General features: G+C 34.9%; 1 protein-coding gene and 1 pseudogene across 1 annotated transcript in view; both read right to left on the bottom strand.

Annotated features, from left to right (window-relative positions):
- The window catches only part of NFAT5 (nuclear factor of activated T cells 5), a 132150-nt gene that overhangs the window by 16757 nt on the left and 87956 nt on the right, over positions 1-27437 (bottom strand). Inside the window, exons 4-10 of the mRNA XM_060132461.1 lie at positions 22841-23033; positions 20361-20551; positions 18676-18848; positions 12853-12987; positions 12675-12727; positions 8125-8257; positions 4157-4240 (exon numbers count right to left, since the gene is read on the bottom strand). Coding sequence (XP_059988444.1) covers positions 4157-4240; positions 8125-8257; positions 12675-12727; positions 12853-12987; positions 18676-18848; positions 20361-20551; positions 22841-23033 — 962 coding nt within the window. The remainder of the gene's footprint in view (positions 1-4156; positions 4241-8124; positions 8258-12674; positions 12728-12852; positions 12988-18675; positions 18849-20360; positions 20552-22840; positions 23034-27437) is intronic.
- Positions 306-747, bottom strand: LOC132510238 (proline-rich protein 13-like; annotated as a pseudogene).

Raw genomic sequence — 27437 nt, 5'->3', positions numbered from 1 at the left:
TGCGCGTCCGGAGCCTGTTGCTCCGCAACAGGAGAGGCCATGGCAGTGAGAGGCCCACGTACCGCAAAAAAAAAAAAAAAAAAAAATTCTATCCAAGCAGTGAGAATACGGCCTTCGCTAGCCCATGGCAATTCTTTTCCCATTTTCCCTAGCCAGTTAGGGTTGAAAAGCAGAGTGAGGCTCAGATTGCAGGGGTGGGGAGGGGAGAGACTCAAGGGCTAATTTCCCCCAGTACAAGATGGCATCTGAAGCTTGACGGGAGAGCACAACTGGAGGGATTTGAGGGAAGGGTCCAGGCCCTGTATTCAGTCAGAGTCACTGCTGGAAGAGGAGGAAGAGGAGGAGGAGGAGGAGGAGGAGAAATGCTTGCCATGCTTGTGGTGTTTGTGCTTCTTTTTGTGAGCTTTTTTCATTTCCTTCTGCATCTTCTTGTGGATCACCATTCCTGGTCCTACCATGCCAGGAGCCAAAGGATTCACAGGATGCATGCCAAGGGCAGGTGGTGGGTATGCAGGGGGGTAAGGACCTGTGGGTTGGCATCCTGGTTACGTGGTTGTGGCACAGGATGACAGGTCCACTAAGGGGCAAAAGCTGGATTCGCCTGGGGTGATCCTGGGGGAGTGGGAAAGGGGCCTGGAGGAAAGGTAGGGTTGGCAGGTGGTGGATGGGCAGGATTGCAACCTCCAGGGTACCCGATGTTAGGGGGTATGGATTTGGCCCTGGCTGCCCAGCATTGGGATTCCACATGTTCAGGTGTTTCCTCCAATCCAGGAATGGAGAAAGAAGGAAACTGAGGAACCAGATGTCCCATCACCTTTACACCACCGCCTGGGCTAAGTCTACACTATCTTTTCTCAGAACCCACAACTGTATCTTAACGGACTTGCAAATAATACTAAATGGCTTTTAATATCTTTTCTTCCTACATTTTCACTATGTATTTAATGAGCCCTTACAAAGTTCCAGGCACTGTTCTAGGTTATGAGGATCCAGTGATGAATAAGATGGATAAAGCCCTACTACCTGGAGGTTACATTTTAGTGAAGGAGGAAAATCATACCAACAAGTAAGGTCTGTACTACCTAGAAGTTGGGGGAGAAGTTTTAAGCCAATTCAGAAAATCCACAAAGTAAATTATTAATTTTTATTTTGGCCATGCCGCATGGCCTCCGAGATCTTAGTTCCCTGACCAGCGAATCAAACCGAGCCCCACGGCAGTGAAAGTGTGGAGTCCTAACCACTGGACCACCAGGGAATTCCCCAGAAAGTAAATTAGACAGACATATTTAACCATCCCCATATCCATTTGAATTTATGAAGAATACTGTTATTGATAGTTTATGCCAAATAATTTTTAAAGAGTGTTCTCCTTCCATCCATGCCAAATAATAACAATTTTGGAAACTTAGAAAAATCTTTGCTAAGTTTGTTGTCATCAACCAGCACTTAGGTCATATATAAATACATTTCGTTAAAATACAAATTAAGATTTATAAGGGATGGAAATAATAGAGTAAAAAGAATACAGAGTTTTGGGGGAAATCTAAGTTGCAACCTCTGTCAGTTATTAGCTGTGTGACCTTGAGCAAATCACTTAACTTCTCTAAATTTTGGTTTATTTACCTGTAAAATGAGATTGAACTACATTATCTCTATGATTCCTACAAGCTCCTAAAACTTTTCACATAATTGCAACCAGTTAGAGAAAAACATATGCTGGCAACTATTTTTTCACATTCATCCAATTAACCACTCTTTACAAAGCTAAAACTGAGAGACTGCACATCAATACTCTATCCCTGGGTCCTAAACCTGCATCACAGAGTTTTTGAATGATCTGTCTAGAATGTTCACTTACATCTGCCTGTACGTATACAGATATAGAAAACTTTCTGGAAGCTGTTAACAATAGTTTACACTGTACACTTTATCTTATGTAATTTGTATTACTTTTGTGTTAATATATACACAGTTGGGTAAAACTGAAAAATGAACCATGATGCTTTACCACTAGCCTTAATATCTCACTGAGCAGTTGTGCAGTTATCCCCCTTACTCTCCACCTCCCCCTGCAAACCCTCTCCGAGGAATGAGAAACTTGTTGCAGAGTGAAAGCTTTCAATGTCTGGCCATAATGTCCTATTTACGTATCAAGTTCTAAATCTTACTGTAATTGATGGCTATTTTAAAGAATGTTATATGAAGGGTTATGCCATAACACAAATTTAAAAGTCATTTATGTTGCTCAGTCTTCATCATTAAAGCATACCTAATTAAATCTCTCAGAGGGCACCTGGGCATTATACCAAAGCTCTGATTTCAAGGAATCACAAAAATAAGCTATTTGTCAAGGGAAATTCCTAGTTGAAAGCTATTGTTGGTTTAACTGAGCAGGAATCTCCAATTAATGATACTGTATTTAAAAATGACAAATGAAAAATTTTAACTGATAAGATAGTTTAGTATTTAATTTTATATCTTCATAAAATTATTTTACATGATTTCAGTTGATAAAATTGTCAAAATAAGAAGGTCTGAATTGTGAAAAATAATAATATATGTATGTGTGTTTCTTACCCATTTTTTAGGCTTGTAAGATTTTGATCAAATGACTAAATCATTTTATTACCAAAAATTAAACATAGCATTTAAAACCTTTTAACCTTCACTATGAGAAATTTCACACTGGATTACATTAGTGTCCCACCAGCCTGATACTCTATGAAAGAAGCATGAAGGAGTTTTTGCAGAAAAGCAGGAACACATCAAAGTTGGCAAAGGACAGACCATAAATGTCCCTGACTTTCTTTAATGATTGATTAATTATGGTATTATTCATCTAATAAACATCGTTTGAATTATTATTGCTTAGATGTTACCTTATACACTAAAGCTCGACCTGTCTTTTTATTATTTTATCTATTTATTTTTGTGCGGTAAGCGGGCCTCTCACTGTTGCAGCCTCCCCCGTTGCGGAGCACAGGCTCCGGACGCAGACTCAGCGGCCACGGCCCACGGGTCCAGCCGCTCCGCGGCATGCGGGATCCTCCCGGACCAGGGCACGAACCCGCATCCCCTGTATCGGCAGGCGGACTCTCAACCACTGTGCCACCAGGGAAGCCCCCTCGACCTGTCTTTTTAAATTCCTCTATGGAACCTTGATTTCCTCACCTGTGAAATGACAATCATAAATTTCCTATCTCATAGACTTGGCAGATTAAATGAGATAATGGTGGTAAAGAGTGTGGAATGCTGCCTAGCATTTAATATATGTTCGAGAAACATTAGCCATGGTTATCCCTAGCAGAGACTTGTAAATTTTCCTGTAGTTAAATCAGATCATTATGCACTTACTTGTGCATAATTCCTAATTAATCTATTTTGGAACTGTTGATAGAAATTATAATGGCAACCTATACTAAACTGAATATATATATGAATGCTGAATTTTACTATGACAATAGGAAAAAAAATCCACTGTATTTGATAAAATGTATTAAGCATATTATGCCCCTTAAAAATATAAGTATACAAAATTTTAAAATTTAATTTAACTCATGAATTTCATGGCAGAAAAATATAAGTAAAAGCTAGAATTACAGGAATAAATCAATGGCCACTATGCAATTGACATCTTCATATGTAATGGCACAAAAGCACCATAATTGAGAAACACATTATAACATCCTGAAGATATCTTCATTTTCTGTTTGGAAATAATGGTGTCAGAAGAAAGAATGGTACCTAAAGAACCTAAAGCAACTTTTTCAAATGCCAATAGTTTCTATTTTGGTCTCTTTAGTCTCAATGGCAACTACTCTTATTGGCAGCAGGAAGCTTTATAAAGCTGTTTTATATACATTATTGTATTCTATATATACTTTTAAGATTTTTAACATTAGGGAATACAAAACAAAAACTTCTCTATTCCAACACATGTTAAAAAAAAAGTTGTTTATATGGTAAATGAAAGGAAATATCAAGTTGGGAAGCAAGTCTCTGCATTCAGTAAAGTCAAACAAGTATTTATTTTACAATATGGAAGATAACCTGCAAAGTGTTCCGAGTACACAAGAGAAAATAAAATAGTAAGGTTTGCTAGAGAAAATATATAGCATCACTAATTTACAATTTTTGAGCAGAATTAACTTGGTACCTTTCATGGCCTCTTCGAAAGAGCAAGGTCTTGCCGGACTAGATATTTCCTTCTTCACGTTTACATTCAAAGCAGCAGCTGCTGCTATTAAGACAAACAAAAAGGATTAATGTATTTATTTAAACTTCTCCTAACAAAACGTGTACCTTAAAATTCTTTAACTGGAATATCTTCTCACAAAGCACTATTAAATTATTTGTTTAGCAGAAATTCTAGGTTCAGATGAGTTTTATAATCACCAGTCTACGCTCTAAAATGCACCTGTCTCCCAGTGGGCAGAAGCATATGCTTACTTATTAAAACAAAATAAAAACAACCGCAACTTCAAAAAATCTTTCTTGTAACAGTACACATATTTATATGAGATGAGTAGAAGACTGATATGAGATTTTTAAACTTACCAAATATACTGTAACACTAGCATGAAAAAAAAATTCACCATTTACCTACATAAATGATTTATTTAAAATAATACTGATTCAGAGTCAACTGAGCTAAATTTTTTTAAAACTGTGATGAATATACAAAATCTATAACATTATGATTATTCTTTTTAGCAAGCCTTAGAAAACATAATCTTTGCTATTATTAAAGGAGAATTACTACACTACTATATCTATACATATCAAGTACATCTGCTATGAAAACTTTAAATTTAATGAGCGTGAGAGTAGAGAACAGTTCTGAATGGTAAAGTTAAATAAATTCCAAATAAACAGGTTTTTACTTAAAATGACTGTATAATAATTTTATTTAAATAGATGTTAATTTCTATTTTTCATTGTATTTATTTATTTTACTTATTCCCTTATTTATTCAAAATGGGAATTGAGTCAACTTATTTTCAATTTATTTTTCACATGACAATACAAAATGATGGTTATAGAGAATATAAAGAGATAGTTAACTGTGAATAAAGAGACAAAATGTACACATCTCCTAAGAATGAAGTAAAAAAATTTATCTAAGCATGCTGCACTGCACAACAAATGATAATTTGAATGAACTATCAATTGAATGAAATTATCAATCGAATAGAATTGATGAGAAAAAAAAATCCATAGACAATTTTAAAGCATAACATTAATTCTAATAATTACAGATTTAAAAATGGAAACTAATCTTTGAAAAATTTTTAAATTTCTACTTTTAAAACAAGTTTTAGTCATTTGTCTTTAGAGCAACAAAAAATTATGAATAAATACTTTATCCTCCATTTCTTATAGCAATTACTACTGCAGAGTCACTGCAAAAAATAACTAAGGAGACTTCTGTGTCTTAATAGATGGAAGTAAAACAAATTAATGGCTAAGCAATGCTTCAGTGACTAACTGGCAATGAAACAAAGGTTTTACGACTCTGCAAAGTTAAGTGCCTAAGAGCATGTACATGCAATGTATTTTTGGCAGTATAGACTCAGAAGGCTTTAGAGGGGCTTGTGTCTGGCAGAGCATGCAGAGCCAGCCAGTTTATGTACACTTGAGCCCCTGCCCCAATCCTACTTTTAGACCGTGTACCAAGTATACAAGATCCCCAAATTTTCTGCACAACTACTCTATAGACCATGTGTGAAATCTCAGGCCTATAGGGTGAACAGAGCTTATGAGCACTGGCCAGTGCATCAGGGCCCTCCAGGTAGAGAATGGAGCCAGGAGAGGGAAAAGAAGGGTGCCAGCCTGGGGATTCCTCTTTCTTCATATTGTCATATCCCAGTTTGGACCTCCAAGCAGTTTGAAAATCCTCAATTCGAATCTGGCCTTCCAGGTTATTATGAAGGTATTTTGGTCAAATTAGGAGGATAGAATATACTTTATTTAATTATTTGTTATTTTTATCTATAACTTTTAAATATTTAGGCAAAATGGTGTAGCAGTTGCCATTTCTACTCTTGACTCACAAAAATTATGCTGGGCCTTGTTCTAGCTGTTACAATTACTATACACCACTGACTATTCAAATGTTTAACCACAGTCCCTGGAGGAATCACAAAAGCAATTAGTTTATCATAATGAGACAGTACAAATTTTCTATAACCAAGTTTTCCTGAAATCATATTCTCTATTCTCTCACATGAACACCTAAAAAGATGCTCACATTTTATAAAATATAAAAAAGTGAAATTGTGGGAAGATTCTTTAATTAGCTATATCATAAAGGCAGAAACTGAAGCATTGGATCTCACTATAAAATTTGCATATTATATATTTATTCAATTAAGAGTTTCTGAGGGCGACTGCTATCTATGATATATATAAGGGAGAAATACTTAAAAGAATAAACGTATGTTAGTGATTGCCTAAATGTGGCCAAATATAGCCGATTAGTGTAGGCTTTAAAACAGAACACTTAAAAGCTGTTTTATTTGGCAATTTATTAACGGGAAATTTTTAATAATCAGCATTCAACACTAAGAAATGAAGATTCATAGTGCTGATGCTAAGCACTTCAAAGTCCTGAAGTTCTTTATTATTGATCATAAAACCAAACAAAAACAACAAAACCTCAGTATTTTCAGGATGGCAAAAACTTTAAGGCTATTTCCACACACACACACACACACACACACACACACACACACACTTCCTTCTTCCCTTCCCACACAATTAATTACTGTATGCCATTTTTCTCCCCCTATGAGCAAACTCCTCCTCACACAAATACTAAATGTTAATATTTAGTAACTAGCAGTTACTAAAATGCTTTAACTACCATTAGTTTTAAATCAAATTTTCTTGGATTTTTGAGGCCTTCTTAGAAAGAAAACAATCAACTATTTCATCTTTAAGTATAAACCAATATCCTCTTCCCTAGTTTTGTTGAAGCCAGTATATTATTGCCAAACTTTGTCTTTTTCTGTCTGAAATTTCTACTTGTGATCTTTTATTCTGAGATAAATACTAAAAGGATTTCATTAGTGCTATACTATGGCACAGTTTTGTAGCAAACTGGTGGGAAATAACCAATATTGTGAAACTCAGACATGATTAAAAAGAACAAAAAGGGAACAGATCACATTAAGTGATAGAATGTAATTATCAAGACTAGTTATAACTCTGTCCTAGAGACTGTTTCCATCACTTTTGTTGCCAGGGCTTTCTTTCCTTGCTACCATTTTTCACTTTGTACCTCACTGAATCCTGAACTATTTGGGAATAACATATCGGTAAACGTAGATATGGAAGAACTTCTAGCTCTAAAGATTCCTGAGATAGGAATGGAGTAAACCATGGTAAGCATGGCAGAAACCAAGCCTAGGTCAACAAAACATGTGAAGAGTTTCCATTTCCAAAATGTTCTCTCTGCTTCTCCAGGAAAAGCCTTCTCTTCTTCAGGCAACTAAACTAATGTAGGCAAAAAACTCTTAGGACACTTCTTACCCAGAGATCTAAATTTATAAGCAACTGCTCTGGTTTCTAAAGCACCTGTTTTACCTAAATGCTTAAAATTACATATAAAATATTTATTCACCAGAAGTCTTTGATATTTTTGATAACACAAATTTGAAAATGTTACAGGCATATGATTCTATTTGTGATATTATCACTTATCATTCCAAGCTATCTCTCACCTCTCCCAAAATGCATCCTATAAGCCAGCCAGACTAAAAACTATTAGCAGTTTCTCAAAGTCGTCACTTTCACCTTTCTGCACATAAGAGGTACTCAATGAATGGTAATTCTTAACAAGGAGTAACTTGTATGACAACTCTGCAGAGCCTGACTTCAGAGCATTTCTAGCTTTTCTTTTATTATTAGAGCATAAGGCAGAAACAGTTCCCTTAATATAAGAGTAAAAGCAGTGTTTGGTGGCCATCTTCTTAGGAAATAATGCCATCTTCAAAAAATACTGATATCAATTCATCTTAGCACACAACTTTCTCTTTTAAATTGGCTGGTCTTCTTCATATTCTTCCAAAGAACTAGAAGTTAATTATTCCTTTTGATTCAGAACTTTTTATTTTGACATACCTGGGTCTGGAGTGTAAGTGAATGGCTGAACATCATGAGATCTTCCAGCATTGGTCACTACGTATATTCCCACTGATACTGGCAAAGTTATATGTTGGTCATGATATGGGGGAACCTTCACAATAAGATGATTCTAATTGAAAGAAAATTACAAGAGTCAGAAAAGCAGTAATGTTTAAATTAAAATTTTCAAATAAAATATGAAAATTAAGTACATTTCCTGTTAGTTGTAAAGTTTAAAAAGTCTGACTAGGGGAAAAAACGTAGTATTTAAAAGCATCAGGACATTAATCTTAAAACTGCTTTTAAGGTAAAATACCAATGTTTTACAATGGCTTACAAGGTCCCTGCCCTGTCAACTTTATCTCATTCCCCTTCTCCTCCAGCTTGTTACACTCCAGTTACATTGACCTTCTTACACTAACACAGTAAATTCATTCTTTTAACACACTAAATTCATTTTTACCTCAGAGCCTTTACAACTTTCTGTTCTCTCTCACTGGAAAACTCTTCCTTTACCTCTTCAAATGGCTAGTTCCTTATCCATTTTCAGGTCTCATTCAAATGTCATCTCCTCCGAGAAGCCCTCTCTGACAATCCTATTTAAAGTAGCACCCCTCTCCAATCTGACCACATAATCTTGTTTATTTCTAAAATAGCACTTATCACCACCTGAAATTACTGTGATTATCTGCTTCTTTTTGTCCCTCTCCAACCAAAAGAATGTAACCTCCATGAGAACCTAGGATGTTCTGTTCTTCATTCTATCTCCATGGTTAAGCACCTCACACAAAATATACTCAAATATATTTGTTGAAAAAAAGAATGAATATATATTCAGGAAAAAAATATGTCCACCAAGCATAATGTCAGTTACCATATGTTTTGTAAACCTTAACAGTGAGATGTATCAATACTTCGCAATGCAGTTCACTACTTCCTAACCACTTTAATTCTCATTTAAAGTCAATATGGTTCAGTTTACCCAAACCTCAGTAGATCAAAGTCATTTTTTTGTATGTGAAAACAGTGGTAGAAGCATCCTTTTAAGAGAAAGGAAGAGTTCCATAAATGCTTCAGCAGCACTTATTCTTCTTAGAAGACACAATGAACCACATTTGACTTGTTCTCTTCTTCCCTAGTATGTTATAGTATTGGGAAGGAATATCAAGGAGTAGTGATTATTCTTTTTATACTGAGTATGTGATATGCAGGAGGCCAACGGTGATAGCTGAGGATGAAGTGAATGTGATGACATTTTTTACTTAGTTAGATTATAGTAGTTGGTTGACTCAGTTTAATAGAACATGTGACAAATGAGGCCAAGATTTTGATTTTTGAGCACTTAATTTGTTTCTAAGCCATCATAAAACACTCTCTGAAATAGTCACATTATACATTTAAAAATAGCTTCTTGGGGCTTCCCTGGTGGCGCAGTGGTTGAGAATCTGCCTGCTAATGCAGGGGACACGGGTTTGAGCCCTGGTCTGGGAAGATCCCACATGCCACGGAGCAACTAGGCCCGTGAGCCACAACTACTGAGCCTGTGTGTCTGGAGCCTGTGCTCCGCAACAAGAGACCATGATAGTGAGAGGCCCGTGCACCGCGATGAAGAGGGGCCCCCTCTCACCGCAACTAGAAAAAGCCCTTGCACAGAAACGAAAACCCAACACAGCCAAAAATAAATTAAAAAAAATATATATATATAGCTTATTTATGGCATTAATAGAATGCTTCCTGAGTCCAGTTAGCCATCTCAAAAAAAAATCACACTTCTAATTCAGGTGCAAAAACATATATAAATGTGTGTACATCCACAGGTATTAGGGGGCAAAAATCTGAATGCACATATTCAATTGCCCATGAGGCCATCAAAAAATGTACCTGCAGTGATCCAACTTCTAAGAAACAGAATCTTAAAATCTTGCCCACCTTCCTTTGTTTAAACACTGCAACTACATCACAAAGCAGTCCTACCTACAGTTAAGGAGATGGTTGAATGGATGGATTTGTGAAGTATCTTCCCGGTCTTAAAATTACATATTTGGCAAACTCAATAACTGAAATTATTCTTCTGAATAAAAACTTGTTTTTTGGTAATTAGTAACAGAATTAGTATCTAAAAGTCAGATGCATATTTTATTTAAACAAACCTTTTACTCCACTTGCTTTGGAGAGCGTATTTAAGCAAATCTAATTTGAAACCTTTTATTTATTTATAAAATTTGTTTTATTTTATTTTATTTATTCTATTTTTTGGCTGCATTGGGTTTTCGTTGCTGTGCATGGGCTTTTCTCTGGTTCCGCAGAGCGGGGGCCACTCTTTGTTGCAGTGTGCGGGCTTCTCACTGTGGTGGCTTCTCTTGTTGTGGAGCACGGGCTCTTAGGTGCGTGGGCTTCAGTAGTTGTGGCTCACGGGCTCAGTAGTTGTGGCTCGTGGGCTCTAGAGCGCAGGCTCAGTAGTTGTGGTGCACGGGCTTAGTTGCTCTGTGGCATGTGGGGTCTTCCTGGACCAGGGCTCAAACCCGTGTCCCCTGCATTGGCAGGCAGATTCTTAACCACTGCACCACCAGGGAAGCCCTCGAAACCTTATAAAAGCCAAATGAACCTATTTTCATACTAATTCTTCTTACTTCCTCAATCTGAATCCAGAAATTCTACAAGTGGTTTGAATTAAAAACTAAGTAAATTGTAGGTAGTGATAGTAAGCTTTTTAAAAATACTACTCTCAAAAATTAAGAGCAATTAACTACCACTGAGCTAGGAGTACAATACAGACAAAACACACAAAGGACTGGGAGACCTGTGGAGCAGGCAGAATGTTCTCTGAGGTAAAAAGAGAAGAATATCTGAAATTTAATTTTTTTATCTTTTAAAAATATTTATTTTTGCTGCGCCGTGTCTTAGTTGCAGCATGTGGGATCTTTTAGTTGCAGCATTCGAACTCTTAGTTGCAGCATGCGTGTAGGATCTATAATACTTCCCTGACCAGGGACTGAACTGGGTCCCCTGCATTGGGAGTGCGGAGTCTTAGCCACTGGACCACCAGGAAGTCCCTGAATTTTAATTTCTTAGAAAAATCTGCTTGGATTCAAAGTAACGAATTTCTTTTTTCAGCAGATAATCTTTTTCAGAGCTTACAAGCTCTGAAGTGGGAATGGTCTGATCAACAAGTTATACAAGAAATCATAAAATGCCAGAGTTAGAAGGAACCTCAAATAATCTAGTAAAAGAGTTTATCTTATAGATTAGAAAAGTGGGGCAAAAGAGAGACTTGTCTTACACAGGTAACACAGATTGTTAGTGACAAAGAAGGTACTAGAATTTCAGTTAAGACTAGTCTAGCAGAGATTATCTGATGGTAAATGTGACAAAGGAATGGCTGCTGAGTCCTATTATCTCTTCTTGACAGCATGTAGGAAAACTTTCTGCATAGCATTTGTCTAGGTATACAGGAAGCTCCACCTTAAATGATACTATGTAGTGAAGAATTCATTTAACTCAAAGTGAGGTCTAGTCTTTTCCCTTGTTTACTGGGAGGTGATCTCTAGGCCCCTAGAATGTCCTGTCTGACAAAAGTATCTTCGTTTGTTTAGGGGCTTTGGCCACTGAAAAGTCTAACAATGTAATTTATGAAGAGAGCTTTGAAACATGTCATATCATTTCCAACCTCTGGGGGAACTGGAGACTAAAGGTTAGCTGCATGGGCAGTATGTGATCCAACCCAAATAAAAACTCTGAATACCAATAGCTTGGATGAGCTTCCTAACAGGCAGTACTCTGTATGTACTGCCTATGTTGTCACACATCAATGTGCTGAGAAGGTAAGGCATCCCTGAGGACAGGAAGCTTCACCTTCAGGACCCTCCCAGACCTTACTTTATGTGTCTCTCCCTTTGGCTGGCTCTGATTTGTGTTCTTTTGCTTCTCTGTTCTTTATGAACTGTACTTATACATACCAGTCTTCTGCGTTTGCCTTATATCTGATTTACTCATAAGTTTGTCTTTCTCTTTTGTTAGTTTCAACTTCTATGAGGTTGGTCTTATTTGCTCTACATACTAATTCTTAAGTCAGTTCTTTATCCTTGTTTTCAAACTTTTTTCCTTGTTATTTGGAAAACAATATATAGCAAGGTCCTACAAATATAGACTCTTTAAGTGTAACAAGTAGTGCTTCTGAATGCAAAAAGGTAACTAACAAGTATAAAACACCTGGCACATAGCAGGTACTCAATAAATGTTTCCCTTTGATTTAACTAAATAGTACGTTAAGATAGTCCAAATCCTCAGAGCAAATAAATATTAGGAAATCTTTCATTCATTAACAATGGTAATTTGCTAATGCTCTTAACTTTTTCAAATAGAGAACTGTCATTTCTAGCATCAGTGGAATAAATCTATTTCAGTTAAAGAAACCCAAGAAAGAAACTTTAAATGATTTACGTCAACCTCATATAAAGAAGAAATTTGTTAATGCAGGAAAATTTTGGAGCAAAACTCAATTTCTCAGAGAGTAAGCAATCAAACTATAAAAAGTTTATAAATTATACCTGATGAAATAATTCCATGTCGATTTCAGCTTCTGACTTCCAAGAGTTTTCATCTGATTGAAATAAAAACAGTGACTTACTAAAATTGTGAAAAATTTTTTACTTTGTATCTACAACTATATCTTTATAACAAAGTGAAACACGCAACAATTTCTAAGGCAGTATTGTGCCTACTTACCAGAAACATTTTCTTGGAAAATAACTTTAGTTCCTTTCAGAAAGTTCTTGCCGATTAAAAATACTTCTTCCTCTCCTTTCACTGAACAGCTATGTAAGCTCTTCTTTAAGATTTCTGGCACTCCTGCTGGCTGAGCTGTAGATATATATAAGCATTCCATAAAAAGAACCACCAACACTTACTTCTTATCTAAAATCAACTCTCAATTATCCAGTTCTATAAGTTGTCGTTGTTGACCCCTGAATTTGACTTCTTTTATTCTGCATATTAAATTTTACCATAACAGAAAGCAAAGAAAAAACAGAAAAGTCTGTATTAATGTTTAATAACTATTGTAAGATTTTATAGGGATGGATTAATGTCTGCGATGACATTTTAATTTATTAGATGTCATCTTTGTTTTCTCATTACATGAACAAAAAAAGGTGTAAAATATGAATTTGGTCATGTTTTTGTCTTAATATTTTTTAAAAATTCAATTTAAAAACAACTTTATCTCACAATCTTAACCTTAAAAATGTCAGCTATGCTATGCCATTACAAGACTTCTGAGGCAATGTGAGCCTATGGGTGGTATTGAGGGCATCTTTAAGGATCTAGACCCAGGACTCAGGCCCTAAACCGAAAGAACACCTGAAAACAGACTGAATGCAATTCAGAGTAATTCTTTCTACCAGGGGATCTCCTTGAACTAGGATACCCTGAGGTTAAAGATAAAATGCACTTGTTTTTCAATTACAAAGACTAACTAACCACTAGTACAATTAACAAAGAGGTTGACTAGTACTGAGCAGGAGCCAGATCTAAGAAATTGTAACTGGCCTACCAACTTCCTCATGTCATGATTTCCTTAAGAAAATTTAATATGTACTGCATAGTAAAACAGGTTCCAAAGTGTATCTGGGAATTACTGAGTTAAGCAAAGCTAAATGAACAATAGGATTTCTCCAAGCATTTCACATTCTGATGTACACTGTAAATATCCAAGAAGTGAGTATAGTACACAGTCCCCCCAACATATCTGACTCCAGAAACATTCTTCCATATTGATGCCTAAGGACTAGTTTTCCACCAGAATACTCCCTGGGATACTGGTTAATGCAAATACATACTTTTTAGGTACTCAAAAACCTGCTTCCTTAAGATTAAGTACTTTGAAATAGAACACACTATTTGTTGTTTTAGTAAACCCTAACAACATATATACTGCAAAGGTAAACTTTAACATGGTTGTATAACTTATCAACTTCTAAATTAATGAGATAGTCTATTAAACTTTAGGAAAAGTTTAAGTTTTTTTCTCATTAAATACTTACATATTTAATAGTTAATTTTATCTTTACAAGAAAGTAATATGGGAAATTATCCTTGTCAAAATACTGCCCCTCTTTCCCTAGGCCTGCCGTTCCTTGTGGGAAGGCTCTTGCTCCACTCATGTAAGGACTGGCCATGTGACTTGTTCGTATAATGAAATGTGAACTGAAGTAATGTGCCACTTCCAGGCTTTAAGAGCCCCACGTGGTTCTACCATCTTCCTCCACTACAAAAATGGCAATATCCCAGAAAGGGGCAGCTTCTAAAGCCTGGTTCCCAGAGTGAAGAAAATGGAGCTGCTTCCAAACTACACCCAATATTATCATAAAATGAGGAAGAAGTAAAACTTTGTTGTGTAAGCCACTTAGATTTTTTTGGTTGTTTGTTACTGTAGCACCGTTTAGCCTCACTTATTTTAATACAAACAAGTATCTTATCCTAATTCAATATCTGAATGGCAAATAATATTTTCAGCAATGTCTGAGTTTAAAAGAAATTGTGATTGTATAAACATATACACTGTCTGGAACCCACAGGGTTAGTGTATGAACAGAATGGAAACAGTTACTGGTCACACACTGGTAATTACATACCCTTTTAAAGAATTAAGTGAATTTATAACTTTTTGGAGTAACACTGGAACTAGATACTTATTTTTATATAACATTCAAGAGAAATATGATAAACATTATTTTGATTAGAAAACAAAGAGGTGCAAAATTATATGCACATATTGTATTAACAAAATGAATGGAAAGTCTATAACCTTCCCCCCCCACTTTCAAAATACTATATGGAAATTCCACTTCATTCATGATTATCAAAACTTTTTTCCTACCTCATTTTTTCCTTTTATGTATTAAAGGCTTAAGATGGCCAAATGAGGCCCCTCTGAAGGTACAATGTGTATTTATCTTTTATATATTTGTATTTACATTACACAAAGAACTAGTCTGTTCAAGACAATTTAACTTCTAACTTTTGACCTTAAAAGGTCTTTCCTATTAAAAAGTTTAATGGTTACCTAATAGGACATACTCCATACTAAACAGAACTGAAGTCAGGATTATTTACGCATTAACTGTTTTATTTTTATCTTTAAGTAATTAGTAAGCTGACTCTTGAAAGTGATCACATTGCTTTAAAAAACTGTAACAAAAAAAGCAGGCACCTTTCTGGTATTATAAAAAACAATGTGCTTTTAGATGCTGTTCTAATAGCGGCCACAAAAATAAAGCTGAGGGACTTCCCTGGTGGCACAGTAGTCAAGAATCCACCTGCCAACACAGGGGACATGGGTTTGAGCCCTGGTCCGGGAAGATCCCACATGCCATGGATCAATTAAGCCCATTCGTCACAACTACAGAGCCTGCGCTCTAGAGCCTGCAAGCCACAACTACTGAGCCCTCATGCTACACCTACTGAAGCCCGCATGCGTAGAGCAGCCCCTGCTCGCCACAACTAGAGAAAGCCCTCGCACAGCAACAAAGACCCAACACAGCCAAAAATAAAAAGCTGAAAAAAATTAATGAACATCTGAATACTGAATATCTGAATACTGAAAAATAACAAAGCAAATATTTCAACCTGTCAAAAGAATTAGTAAGGCTTTTTAATGTCTGTGAAGAGAAGAGAAGTTTACTCAATGATATTATTCCTTTTCTAAAGTTGTGGAAGAGCTAGAAATAAGTAAAGTAGGAACTCGTTAAATTCAGTAAGATTTAATACAATAAGCATTAGTAAGACAAAATCTAAAATACATTATACTGAAGAAAGCGATGATTAATTTTGCCATATTAAAAAAATTATTATAGAAGGATGGATACTAAAAAGGTATGAAAATTGATATTCTTAATTTGATCTAGTATATATGTATTGTCTGGAGACATCTAAAGGTGTGAAGAATGTAAAAGGGGATGATTTTTCTATCCCCTTAACAACAAACAAACAAAAAGACAATGGATCCAATGGCCACTGTTAAACCAACAAGTAGAAGCAGGACTGTTTTTCTAAGGTCACAAGGCACAACATGAATTCTGGCATTAGGCCTTCTTTCCACTGAGTGTTTCTAGATGGAAGATCAAGTATCTGTTTCCTCTCCTCCCTTCCAGCTCTAGAACCTTTTGGCCCCTCTTCCTTTTCTACCTCCCTCTCATCTTCCTGTTTCCTTCTACCTCCCATTCCAATTCTAACCCTTCTTACTAACCTATTTCCTTTTCACCTCTCATTCTACTCCAACTGCTCTAACCTGCCAAAAAGGTTATATTCACGGAAATAAACACAAACCATAAACCCATAATGGAACATAGAGTGGCTATGGTCATGCTCAAAGTATTAGATCACGTAAAAGAAGAACTGCACATGCCCCACTAAAATTGAAACTCCATTCTAATAATATTCAAGTTGAGACATATTGTGATTTACAGTAAATTAGCACCTAAATTAGAAAAGCTTTATAACTCAATAAACCATCTACAGATTATTTACTCTGTCCCTATCTGAACACAACAGAATGGACATGGAACCTAGAAACTTTAAAAGCAGTATATTTATAACTGAACGTTATCCAGAAATAGCCCAAGGAAATACTAGTATCAAAACAAATTTTTCATAATAATGAAAAATAGAGAAATCTAAATGAGCTCTCTTTATTTTTATTTTATTTTATAAAAATTTTTTGGCTGCATTGGGTCTTTGTTGCCGCACACAGGCTTTCTCTAGTTGCGGTGAGCAGGAGCTACTCTTTGTTGCGTTGCGGTGTGTGGGCTTCTCATTGCAGTGGCTTCTCTTGTTGCGCAGCACGGGCTCTAGGCGCATGGGCTCAGCAGTTGTGGCACGTGGGCTCAGTAGTTGTGGCTCACGGGCTCTAGAGCACAGGCTCAGCAGTTGTGGTGCACAGGCTTAGTTGCTCCGTGGCATGTGCAATCTTCCCAGACCAGGGATTGGATTCTTAACCACTGTGCTACCAGGGAAGCCCCAAATGAGCTCTCTTGAGATCAGGAAGATATTTACTACTTTCTTTTTAAAATGAGGGTGGGGCTTCCCTGGTGGCGCAGTGGTTGAGAGTCCGCCTGCCGATGCAGGGGACAGGTTCGTGCCCCGGTCCGGGAAGATCCCACATGCCGCAGAGCGGCTGGGCCTGTGAGCCATGGCCGCTGATCCTGCGTGTCCAGAGCCTGTGCTCCGCAATGGGAGAGGCCACAGCAGTGAGAGGCCCGCGTACAGAAAAAAAAAAAAAATGAGGGTGTTTGCCAAGCTAACGTGGGGTACAGTCACTTCTGAGATGAATTAGAAAGGAAGGGAAAAATAAGATTTACCAAGGGTGAATAATTTGACAAAACTAAGCTACAATTAAATAACAAAGGCTTTGTAAGTATCCTGGGGGTACCAAGGTCATAATACCCATAACGACCCAATAGGAAATTCAAGTGAATGGAACTCAGTCTCTTCTGCTCTTTTGAATTCAGAAGCAAGGCCAAAGAAAATAATAGTTAATGAAAATCTTCTTAAGGGATGTACAAAGGAAAAAGTTTTCCTATTTATTACTTGTAATAATACTCATTACAGGGAAACCAGACTATATCTTGAAGCACATACAACATGACTGAATTTAAATACACACACACGGACTTCCCCGGTGGTGCAGTGGTTGAGAATCCCCCTGCCAATGCAGGGGACACGGATTCGATCCCTGGTCCGGAAAGATCCCACATGCCACGGAGCAACTAAGCCTGTGCGCCACAGCTACTGAGCCTGTGCTCTAGAGCCCGTGAGCCACAACTACTGAGCCCATGTGCCACAACTACTGAGCCTGCACTCTAGAGCCCGCGAGCCACAACTACTGAGGCCACATGCCACAACTACTGAAGCCCGTGCACCTAGAGCCCGTGCTCCATAACAAGAGAAGCCACCACAATGAGAAGCCCGCACACCGCAACGAAGAGTGGCCCTCACTCTGCGCAACCAGAGAAGAGCCCATGCAAAGCAATGAAGACCCAACACAGCCAAAAAAAAAATTACGCACACACGTCATTTACTTTCTATGCCAAGGTTAGCAAAGTAAGAATTTCATTTCCCACTATACTATAATACTTTAATTTGTAATCAGAACTCCAACTGCTATATATTTACAAAGTTCTGCTTACCTTATTTTTTCTTAAATTCTAATACAAACACTTAGAATCACAGCGATTTATCACACTACGAAGATGCTGTGAAAATCCTGTGCCTTTGCAATTTACTTCAGGCAAACTGTTCAAACTACTTTTTAAATCAGTATAGGATGATAAAAGGAAACTACAAAATGCTACATTCCTTTTGAATTTTATTAGAAATTACCCACCTTTAATTTAGCCTAGAAAATTTAACTATAGCTTTGAAAATGTTTCAAATTTTTCATGATCACAAGCTGGAATATGAAAAACAACTGATATTTAGAGATATCAAAAGATTGATAGAAAATGAAAAAAAACCTCCATATATTTAATATCTCCATATTTTCTTACTTACTACATAAAATCGGAGAAGAGGGTGTTTGCAGTGTCAAAGTGGAGCCATCTTTCCTTGTGATATTAACTCGAAAAACCAATCTGGCACGAGTGCTTTTTTTCTTGGAACCAGCAATTCCTATTCTGGCTTCAACATCAGCATTCCTCAATTTCAATATCCCTACGCAGTCCACCCTAATACAGAAAAAATATATTAACTGATATTTTCTGTTGTATAAATAGTACAATATTCTTAATCAAACAAGTTTTCTTTTTAAAAATAATTTGCTTCCTTGTTAATTTTTGAGTATGTAATATAATTATACGGTTCCAAATTCAAAAAACAGAGAAGGGTAAGTTCTGAATATTCATAACTTGTCATCTTGTCAACTTTTCATTTATAATAATAATGGAAAAAATAGTACAGAAGTAAAATCACTATTTCAAAATCTGAACATAAGTAATGGTTTACAAGAGTTACTTTTGCTTTAAAAAATTAAATTTATCCTCTTTCTTTTTGCACCTAATTCAGATATTAAAATAGAGAAACGGATTTTATTTGAAAAAAATTAGTAACTGTCTCCCCCCCAAAATGTAACACTGCACAGCCATTAAAACATATGCTATAAATAATATTTAATGTTATGGGAAAATGCTCATGATAAGTGAAGAGCAGGTTATAAAGCAGTGAGTAGAGTATCATCGCAATTTTATCAGAAAAAAGGATGGAAAAATAAATGTCAAAACAGTAATTAGTTCTATTAAGTTGGAAGTTGGCGTTTGAGGGGTATGTTTTTAGCTTTATATTACTACTAAATTTTATTGAGATTTTTATTAATCTGTATTTTCAACTTATAAGGAATAAGTACTATTTTTATAATCAGTAACTCCCTATCTTCCACCATATACATTTATTTTTACAATTTCAAAAGTTAAAAAATAAACCTTCACTAAATATGTTTCAAAATTTCCCTTTTCACACTATCCTCTCACTAACTTATTCAAAATGGTTTTCAAAAAAAAAAGAACAAAACGTGAAAACCAAGTAGAGAAAAGTCTTTAGCTATCCAATACGGATAATTACAGAACAGGTCTATCCCAGATCAATATTTGCTGCTGTTATGGTTACTGTTAGGATTAAAGGTCCTTAATAAAAGGATTAAGGAAAAAAATTAATTTCAATCATTTCTAATATATTTCAGGAAATGAAAATGCATAAGATGAAAAATAGGTAGTCCCAGGACATAATTTTTTAACATAGGAAAATAGAAACAGAAGGTAAATTTAGACCAGCAATATGCTTTTTCATACCAAGATGGGTCAAGGCACCATGAATGATCTCTGTCAGTTTCTACTGCAAACACTAACAAAAGAGAATTTAGGAAAGCAAATCAAATTGTTTGTAATTTTATTTTTTAATGTTAATATTATTAATTCCAACATATAAGTCTGTATTATTTTCCAAAAAGCCAGCATTCCACCTGGCTTTTATATCCTTGTCTTTCACTATGGGAATTCTCTAGCAAAGGGCAAAAGAGTTCGTTTTCACCCATTACTATTCTGCAATAAACTATTCTTTTTATTTGTTATGCTTAAAACATTTCAGTACAATACTCAATATCTTTTATACATTAGAAACTAAAAAATTTTCCTGCCTACTGCAAAAGTGTAACGAATTAACAAAAAATTTTTTTACTAAGTACTCACGCCAGTGTCATATTGTTGCTCGGATCAAGGCCGACTTCTATAACAGTAGTGCCTTCAATGTCCACTTCTTTGCAGGGAGTTGTATTTCGCCCAGTTACCCTGCAGGCCTGATAAAATCCATGTGGTTTCACTCGACCAGAGTCATTGCCCACAAACACCTGCAACACTACTGGCTCATTATGGCCTTCCAGCTGGAGTGAGATAACAGAGAGCATATACACTAATCAGCATTTCAAATAATCTAACTGTAAAATCAAACATTTAAGACCAAGTTCTATATTATTATATTTATAACTGGATTACAATAAAGAAATAACAAGTCTTCCAGAAAAACAGAGGTAAAATATTTTCATAAAGGAAAATTGGCTAAATTTTTGCAGAAAACTCTAAGTTTTAGTTCTGCAATAATCACATTTTAATTTTAGATGTTTAATGATAAATTATCATTTGTAATTAATTTGTACAACCAGATGAGAATGCATACACAATCCTTTAAGGTATTTATAAATTTACGGACTGCCAAAGCATGTGGGTTACTCAGGATTTACCACCACCACTAATGGAAAATTCACTAAACTGTGCTAGTGGCATCATTATCATCATCATCAAATGAGAGTACATCTACTAAATTTTTACTCTGTTAAAGCTGTTTGAGTAGGAAAGTGTTTGAAGTGCAGCTATATAAATACTAGGGGTATGGAGCTCATTTTCATAGACTAGATACATATATACAACATCACAAAATCCTAGGCCAAAACATTATGGTCTGAAAAACTGCTGGTTCAAACCAGGACCTATGGGTCATTACAGATCTCTAGAAAGCCTTCATAAATTAAATTATAATTTGTATGCTGAAGAATAAATAAATATTTAAAAGAACACTTGGGAACAAATGTTTCCAATGCTGGTTCTTGATAAGGTTTGTAAACATTGAAGCTGCTAATACAGAATGCAGAAAATCACAAAATAACTTGTACAATCCACATCAAAGTGCTTATAAAAAAACTCATATATCTTCTCTATCCAAGAATAACTGTATCTCTGTATCTATGGGTATCATCATAATGAGTCAAATAAGCAGCAAGTAAGCAGTCTACCCAAATTGTTAGCAGTACCTTAGATCAGTGTCTGGCACATAGAAGGGTACGGTATTTGCTGAATGAGTGAATAAGTAAACTTTTAAGATCAGCCAATTCACTCCTTATCACAGGCAATTAATCTAACTACTTCTGCAGACAAGTATTTAGACAAAGCATAACTTAAAGTCAGAGCAATTAGGTTAAAAATATTTACCAAACTATCAAAATGTCTGGTTAGACAAATATTTATACAAAGCATAACTTAAATTTCTCACTTGCCTGTTACTTGTCCTAAGATGGGGGGACTGAAAAAGGATTGGCGTGGTGAGTAGTAGAGGGGTAGGAATGATACTGTACATGTGATTATTAACAAACCGTATAATGGTCATGAGTAAGCTTCTTGATCCCAAGTTTCTACCATTATTTCTTTCAAGTATAAAACGAAAGGCAGTTCAATTAAATATTGTTCAACTAACACATTTACACAAACTGTATTTACAAGAATCTACCATGTGACTAGCCAAAATTCCTGTTTAGTATTTTGCAAGGGGTAGGAACACTTGTTAAATAAACATCCCCTACTCCACTTCTTTTGGTTTGTCTTCAAAGAGAAATAGTCTTTTCAATAAGGTATCCCAGGTGCTAAAATTTAAGTGTCCCCTCTTTCTTCTGTTAGTCTAAGTTCTGAAAAGATAAAGACTCAACTGATATCCTGTTTTAAATTTTTTTAATTAATTAATTAATTTTTTTTGGTGGTACGCAGGCCTCTCACTGTTGTGGCCTCTCCCGTTGCGGAGCACAGGTTCCGGATGCGCAGGCTCAGCGCCCATAGCTCAGGGGCCCAGCCGCTCCGCAGCATGTGGGATCTTCCCGGACCACGGCACGAACCCGTGTCCCCTGCATCAGCAGGCGGACTCTCAACCACTGCGCCACCAGGGAAGCCCGATATCCTGTTTTTTAAACTGAAGACTTAAGTTACCTATCAATCAATTATTTTCTGAGTTGAGTAGTCCTGATTGCTTTAGCCATCTCAAAAACCTTATTTTCCAAGTCCAAGATAATTTCTACAATATTTCTTCGGACTCACTTTAAAATTTCTTCTTAAATATAAGGTGTGAGAAGAATCTAAAACAGTTGCTACCAATGTCAAATATAAAGGGAAGATAATTCATGATTGCCATATATTTTACTTGTTAGAACACACTTTCATCTCTCCTTTCATTTAAACTAAAATTCAAAGGACATCAGAGTAATAATATTTGGCCTATAATTCAGTCAGGCTTTTAATTTCTAATATATACAACTATTAGTTTTATTTTAGGCGGCTCTTTTTTGGTTAAAAACAAAATAATAAGTAAAAGTAGATAAAATTCTTCATATATTGCTAACTAAAATAAGTACCTTTACTGTAGGAAAGCCTTGCTGTGTTCTGTCCTTTACTGAGCCACGACTACCCTCAGTTAGGTACCGAGCTCTGTGCTGGGTCTCAGGTTGTACAACTATCTTCAGCTCCTTTCCCTCACTTTTAACAGGATACTGTCCGCACAACATAGGGCTCTTCTTTACTCCAGTTCCTTTTTGGTTTTCCAATGTTCTGAGAAGTCAAAGCACAAAGTGGAAAAAGTATCAAAAAGAGTTTTCTACAAAAGTCATCTAAGATAAAGGAAGAAAGAGAATAGGCAATAACATTAAAAACAACTGATTATCTTACTGACAAAATAAAAGACAGCCTAAGGGACACTACATTCCATAAGTAAAGTATCTTTAAAACTTTTGTAATTAAAGAGAATGTATATATGTATATAACTAAGTCACTCTGCTGTATAGCAGAGATTGGCACAACACTGTAAATCAACTATACTTCAATTAAAAAAAATTGAAAATAAAATGTGGTGGTAAAGTTGGACAGGGATGACAAAGAATGCGTATGTGTGGCAGGAGGAAGGAAGACTGAATGCAATAAACCAAGAATAACAGGAAAGACAATAGCTAATGTCACTACAACCTTTCACATTGCACTTCATTCAAAATAAAGTTTAAAAATTACATATATGTGTGAGTGTTACCTAAAGCTACAAGATTACTATTATTTTCTAATAGGACTTACAAAGCAAAAGAAAAGTGGGGGTAGCACAAAGACACAAACAAACAAAAAAACACAAAAGGCCTTAAAGAAACTGAAGGAACATGTACATATTCTTTTGGATATTTTCCTTAGTACATCAAACTGAGAAAATTATACTAAAAAAAAAAAATCAGTGATTCAATTTTAATTTGGAAATTAGCTTTACTCTAAACAATCTTTCTCAGAAGTTAAATTTTTCAGAGTACTTTAATTTGTGATTAATTAAATAATTAAAGCCCTCAGCATATAAAAAATTTATAATCTGTGCTTTACAGATAGGCAATCTAACTTATTTTTTTAATTGGGTTTCTAATGTTTATTTGTATATTATGCATTTGCTATGCAGAATGTATGTTCAAAGAAAAATATTTCAAATGGTGGTTAGGACTTCAGGTCAACACATTTAATCTGAAGTACTGTATATATGTGATAAAAATAAATAGAAAACAATACTATTAGTTTAAAAATTACCTATGTATATTTAAAAATAGAGTCAGGGCCTATAATGCTTTCTGTATCACTTTCCCAGTCCTAAGTTTACACTCAAATTGAAAATAAAGGAGCCAAGAGATGACTGTGGACAAAATCCTGTCCAAAAGCAAACAGGTCCTAGGAGAAATATTATGACTTCAAACATAGAGGAGCAATGGTGGCTAAGCAGCCTTAAATCTAGCTCTAATGTTTACCTCTTCATTTCTAACCAAGTTGTTAACTCAGTCATCAATAATAAAGAGGGAAAAGGCTATGTTCTCAATGGAATTTTGGATTGGGGTGAATCCATGGCTAGGATGCAGTAAGGTATGCAGTTAGACTGACTGGGTGAGAGGAAGGGTTCTGAAGGGAAGTACTTTGCTCAATCATCTTCATATTCCCTAAACCTTGCACAATCCCTGAAACAAAAGATGCTGAAAAAGTATTTGTTGATGAAGGCAAACTTGTTGATGAAGTTTGACATAATTAAGTCAAAGATTACCTGTGTAAGTAATTTAAAAGGCCCTGGAAGAATAAATTCTATGAACAAAAGTATCAAGTCAAAGTCAGAACAAAGGGCAATAAATCCTATTTTTTCATCATTCTGGGTAGAAATTCAAATATTTGCACTGAATACAATGTGCAGTACTTTGCATACTATAATGATACTGTTTTATACTCATTAAAAAAAATCAAAGCAAAAATATTCATCTACTTAAGCTATGTAAAAACATTCTCTAAATATGCACTGAAAGGGACTAAAAGAAAAAACAGCAAAATCTAATAGTTGTACTGATTTATTAGATTATAGGTTATTTATTTTCTTCTATTTTTCTGCATTTTTCAAACGTTTGTAATTAATATCTATTAATTTTATAATAGGAAAGGGAACACTTTAGTCTGAAATATAAGGAAAATTTAGCATATTAATTTGGCAAGATGTGGCTTTTGTATTCATTTATGCTGGCCAAGCTAATATTTATGAGGGTAAATAGATGATATTGAGTTTTACTATTTCAATAAAACAAAATATTTCACTTGGGATGAAAATTTTAAGTTGATAAAGTATACACATTATGGCTTAAAGAAGAATAGCACATGTAATCAAACAATTTCTGAAATGATACCTTTAAAAGCCCTTAAAACTAACTTTATTCTCTAGGCTTAAATGTAAAAATTGAATACATACATATTTAGATCCCTAGCTGTGTAAAACAATAAAAACATCAACTAATTCTTAGAAAAGCAGTCATTCAAATTACTAATTTTTAATGCATTATGGCTTAAGGAAAAAACAAGAAAATAGTAGCTAATTGTATGGGATTTTACTTCTAAGTGATTATCTAAAAAGAAAATCCACTGTCTTGGAATATTCTATTCAGAACTTAAAATGACACTAATTCCTTTGTGCTGTACATCCTTCTGGTTGCCTGTCACAAAAATAATTTTCACTATAAAATGCCTAAAACAGGTTTCACATGCAGGTGACATCATATCTTAATTTCTAGGAATATCTAAAGAGACATTGGCTACTGATTCTCAGGACATTTAGGTGAAGAATTTAAGAAAAATATGGCTAGGAATGTTTAAATACTGAGTAGTTTTTTAAAAATGATTTTGTTTTCTTAATAAACTCTTTCATATAACATTTTATTCATACAAAAATGCTATTTCCATCTTGAAGATCAATAAAAACTGCTGTACTCAACATGTTTGAGGGTACATTTTCTATAATTTAGCATTATATAAATAGAAATTTTATGGCAAAATTTCTTTCATGTTTCTAACATCTTCCTTATTGAAGAACACAGAACTTTAGTTTGAGATCCCCTTAAAAACTGTTTTCAAAGGCCTATTTTTCTATATTTATATATGGTTTTATCCTTTCCTTAATATAGTTCTTATAAATTCAAAGTTTAAACTTCTTCTATCATTTTCATATGCTAGTGTCAAATATTTTTCCATTACCTAAGAAGCTGGACATTTCTTCTGCTGCTTGATGAGTTTCTGTTCCATGAATTATTTCATGAGAGATTTTGTCTTGACAAATGTTATTATACTTTCCCTGGGTAACCTCAAATCATTTCTAAGATATATCTATCATACAAAAGCAGAAGCAGAAAAGATGTAGGTCAAGATATCTCTTTAACAGCAACTGCAAATCATGTGTGTTGACTAACTGTAAGTCAAAATTTTATTTGTTCTTCATTCTGAATTTTAACATTTATTTCAGTATAAAAATGAAAATCTCTCTTACGGAACTTAAAAAAAAAAAAAACACTTTCTCCACAGAAGCCCGAATAAACACATACCTGTATTTAATGATAGACACATATGAGCCTTTTAAATCTCTGCTACTGCGTTTCAGAGCATTTTCTATAGATAACAGTTCTACAGATATGTCCTAGAATTGTTGACTCTGCTAATGGCAACACTTTAGGAAAGGGTATATGTTGTTTTCTTTTAGATAATTTCCTAATCTGGACTTTCTAAAAATGAAAAATATGTAAATGTGCGTTTTTATTTACTATTATCACCCCAAAGGAGTTTTAAATGAGAGTAGAGAAGAAAGTAGTATAGAATAATCATTACTTAAATGGTAGGTATTACTTTAAAAATATACTGAGAAAATATTTAAGGACAAGTTTAATACACATTAAGAATATTCTCTATAACTCTCAACCAGATTTTTAACTTAAAATATACCAATGATGTAATCAAATAGTGAAACAATCAAAAGCATCTCCATCATATTCTGTGACAGCCTGAAACTGTAGGAGATCCTGGGTCAACTAAAGGACCATACATACCCTGCCACCCAAAAAAGTAATCTCTCAAGATCCAGTGAGTTAAATTCTATCAAACTATGCTGAATATACTGTAGGAAAATCTAATCAAAAGTCTAGAAATTAAATGTTACAATAAAAGTATTAAAGGAATCAGAAAGTTAAAAATAAGTCATAGTATTCTCTACTTCAGAAGTGAATATTCTATAATATAGCTATTGAAACATATTTAGTGAGTGTTGTGAACTGGCAGAGATGAATGAAAACTCAAACAGGCACCATGATCCTGGTTCTATCACCCTTTAGATATATAACCCAGAATCACAGAAAAAAAAAAAAAAAAGTGATACATTTATTTTTTTAAAAATCCTGAATTGGCATAATATATTAAAGAAAAAGCTTAAAATAAATACATGAATCTAAGTTGAGAATCAAACTATCAATTTAGTTTTTCTTGTTTTCATCAAATAAAAGAAAAAAGGGAAATAAAGACTAAAATCTTCACAAAAATGGAAAATGACTGAATCATTTGGGGAGACAACATGAAAGGGAATACAAACTAGCCCTCTGTAAATGTTTGTTTTAGCTGGAGTCATTGCATCACTAGTTATTTCTA

The sequence above is a fragment of the Lagenorhynchus albirostris genome, chromosome 19 (assembly GCF_949774975.1).
Source record: "Lagenorhynchus albirostris chromosome 19, mLagAlb1.1, whole genome shotgun sequence".
Taxonomy (NCBI): Eukaryota; Metazoa; Chordata; class Mammalia; order Artiodactyla; family Delphinidae; genus Lagenorhynchus; species Lagenorhynchus albirostris.
This window is presented reverse-complemented; position numbering and strand designations above follow the sequence as displayed.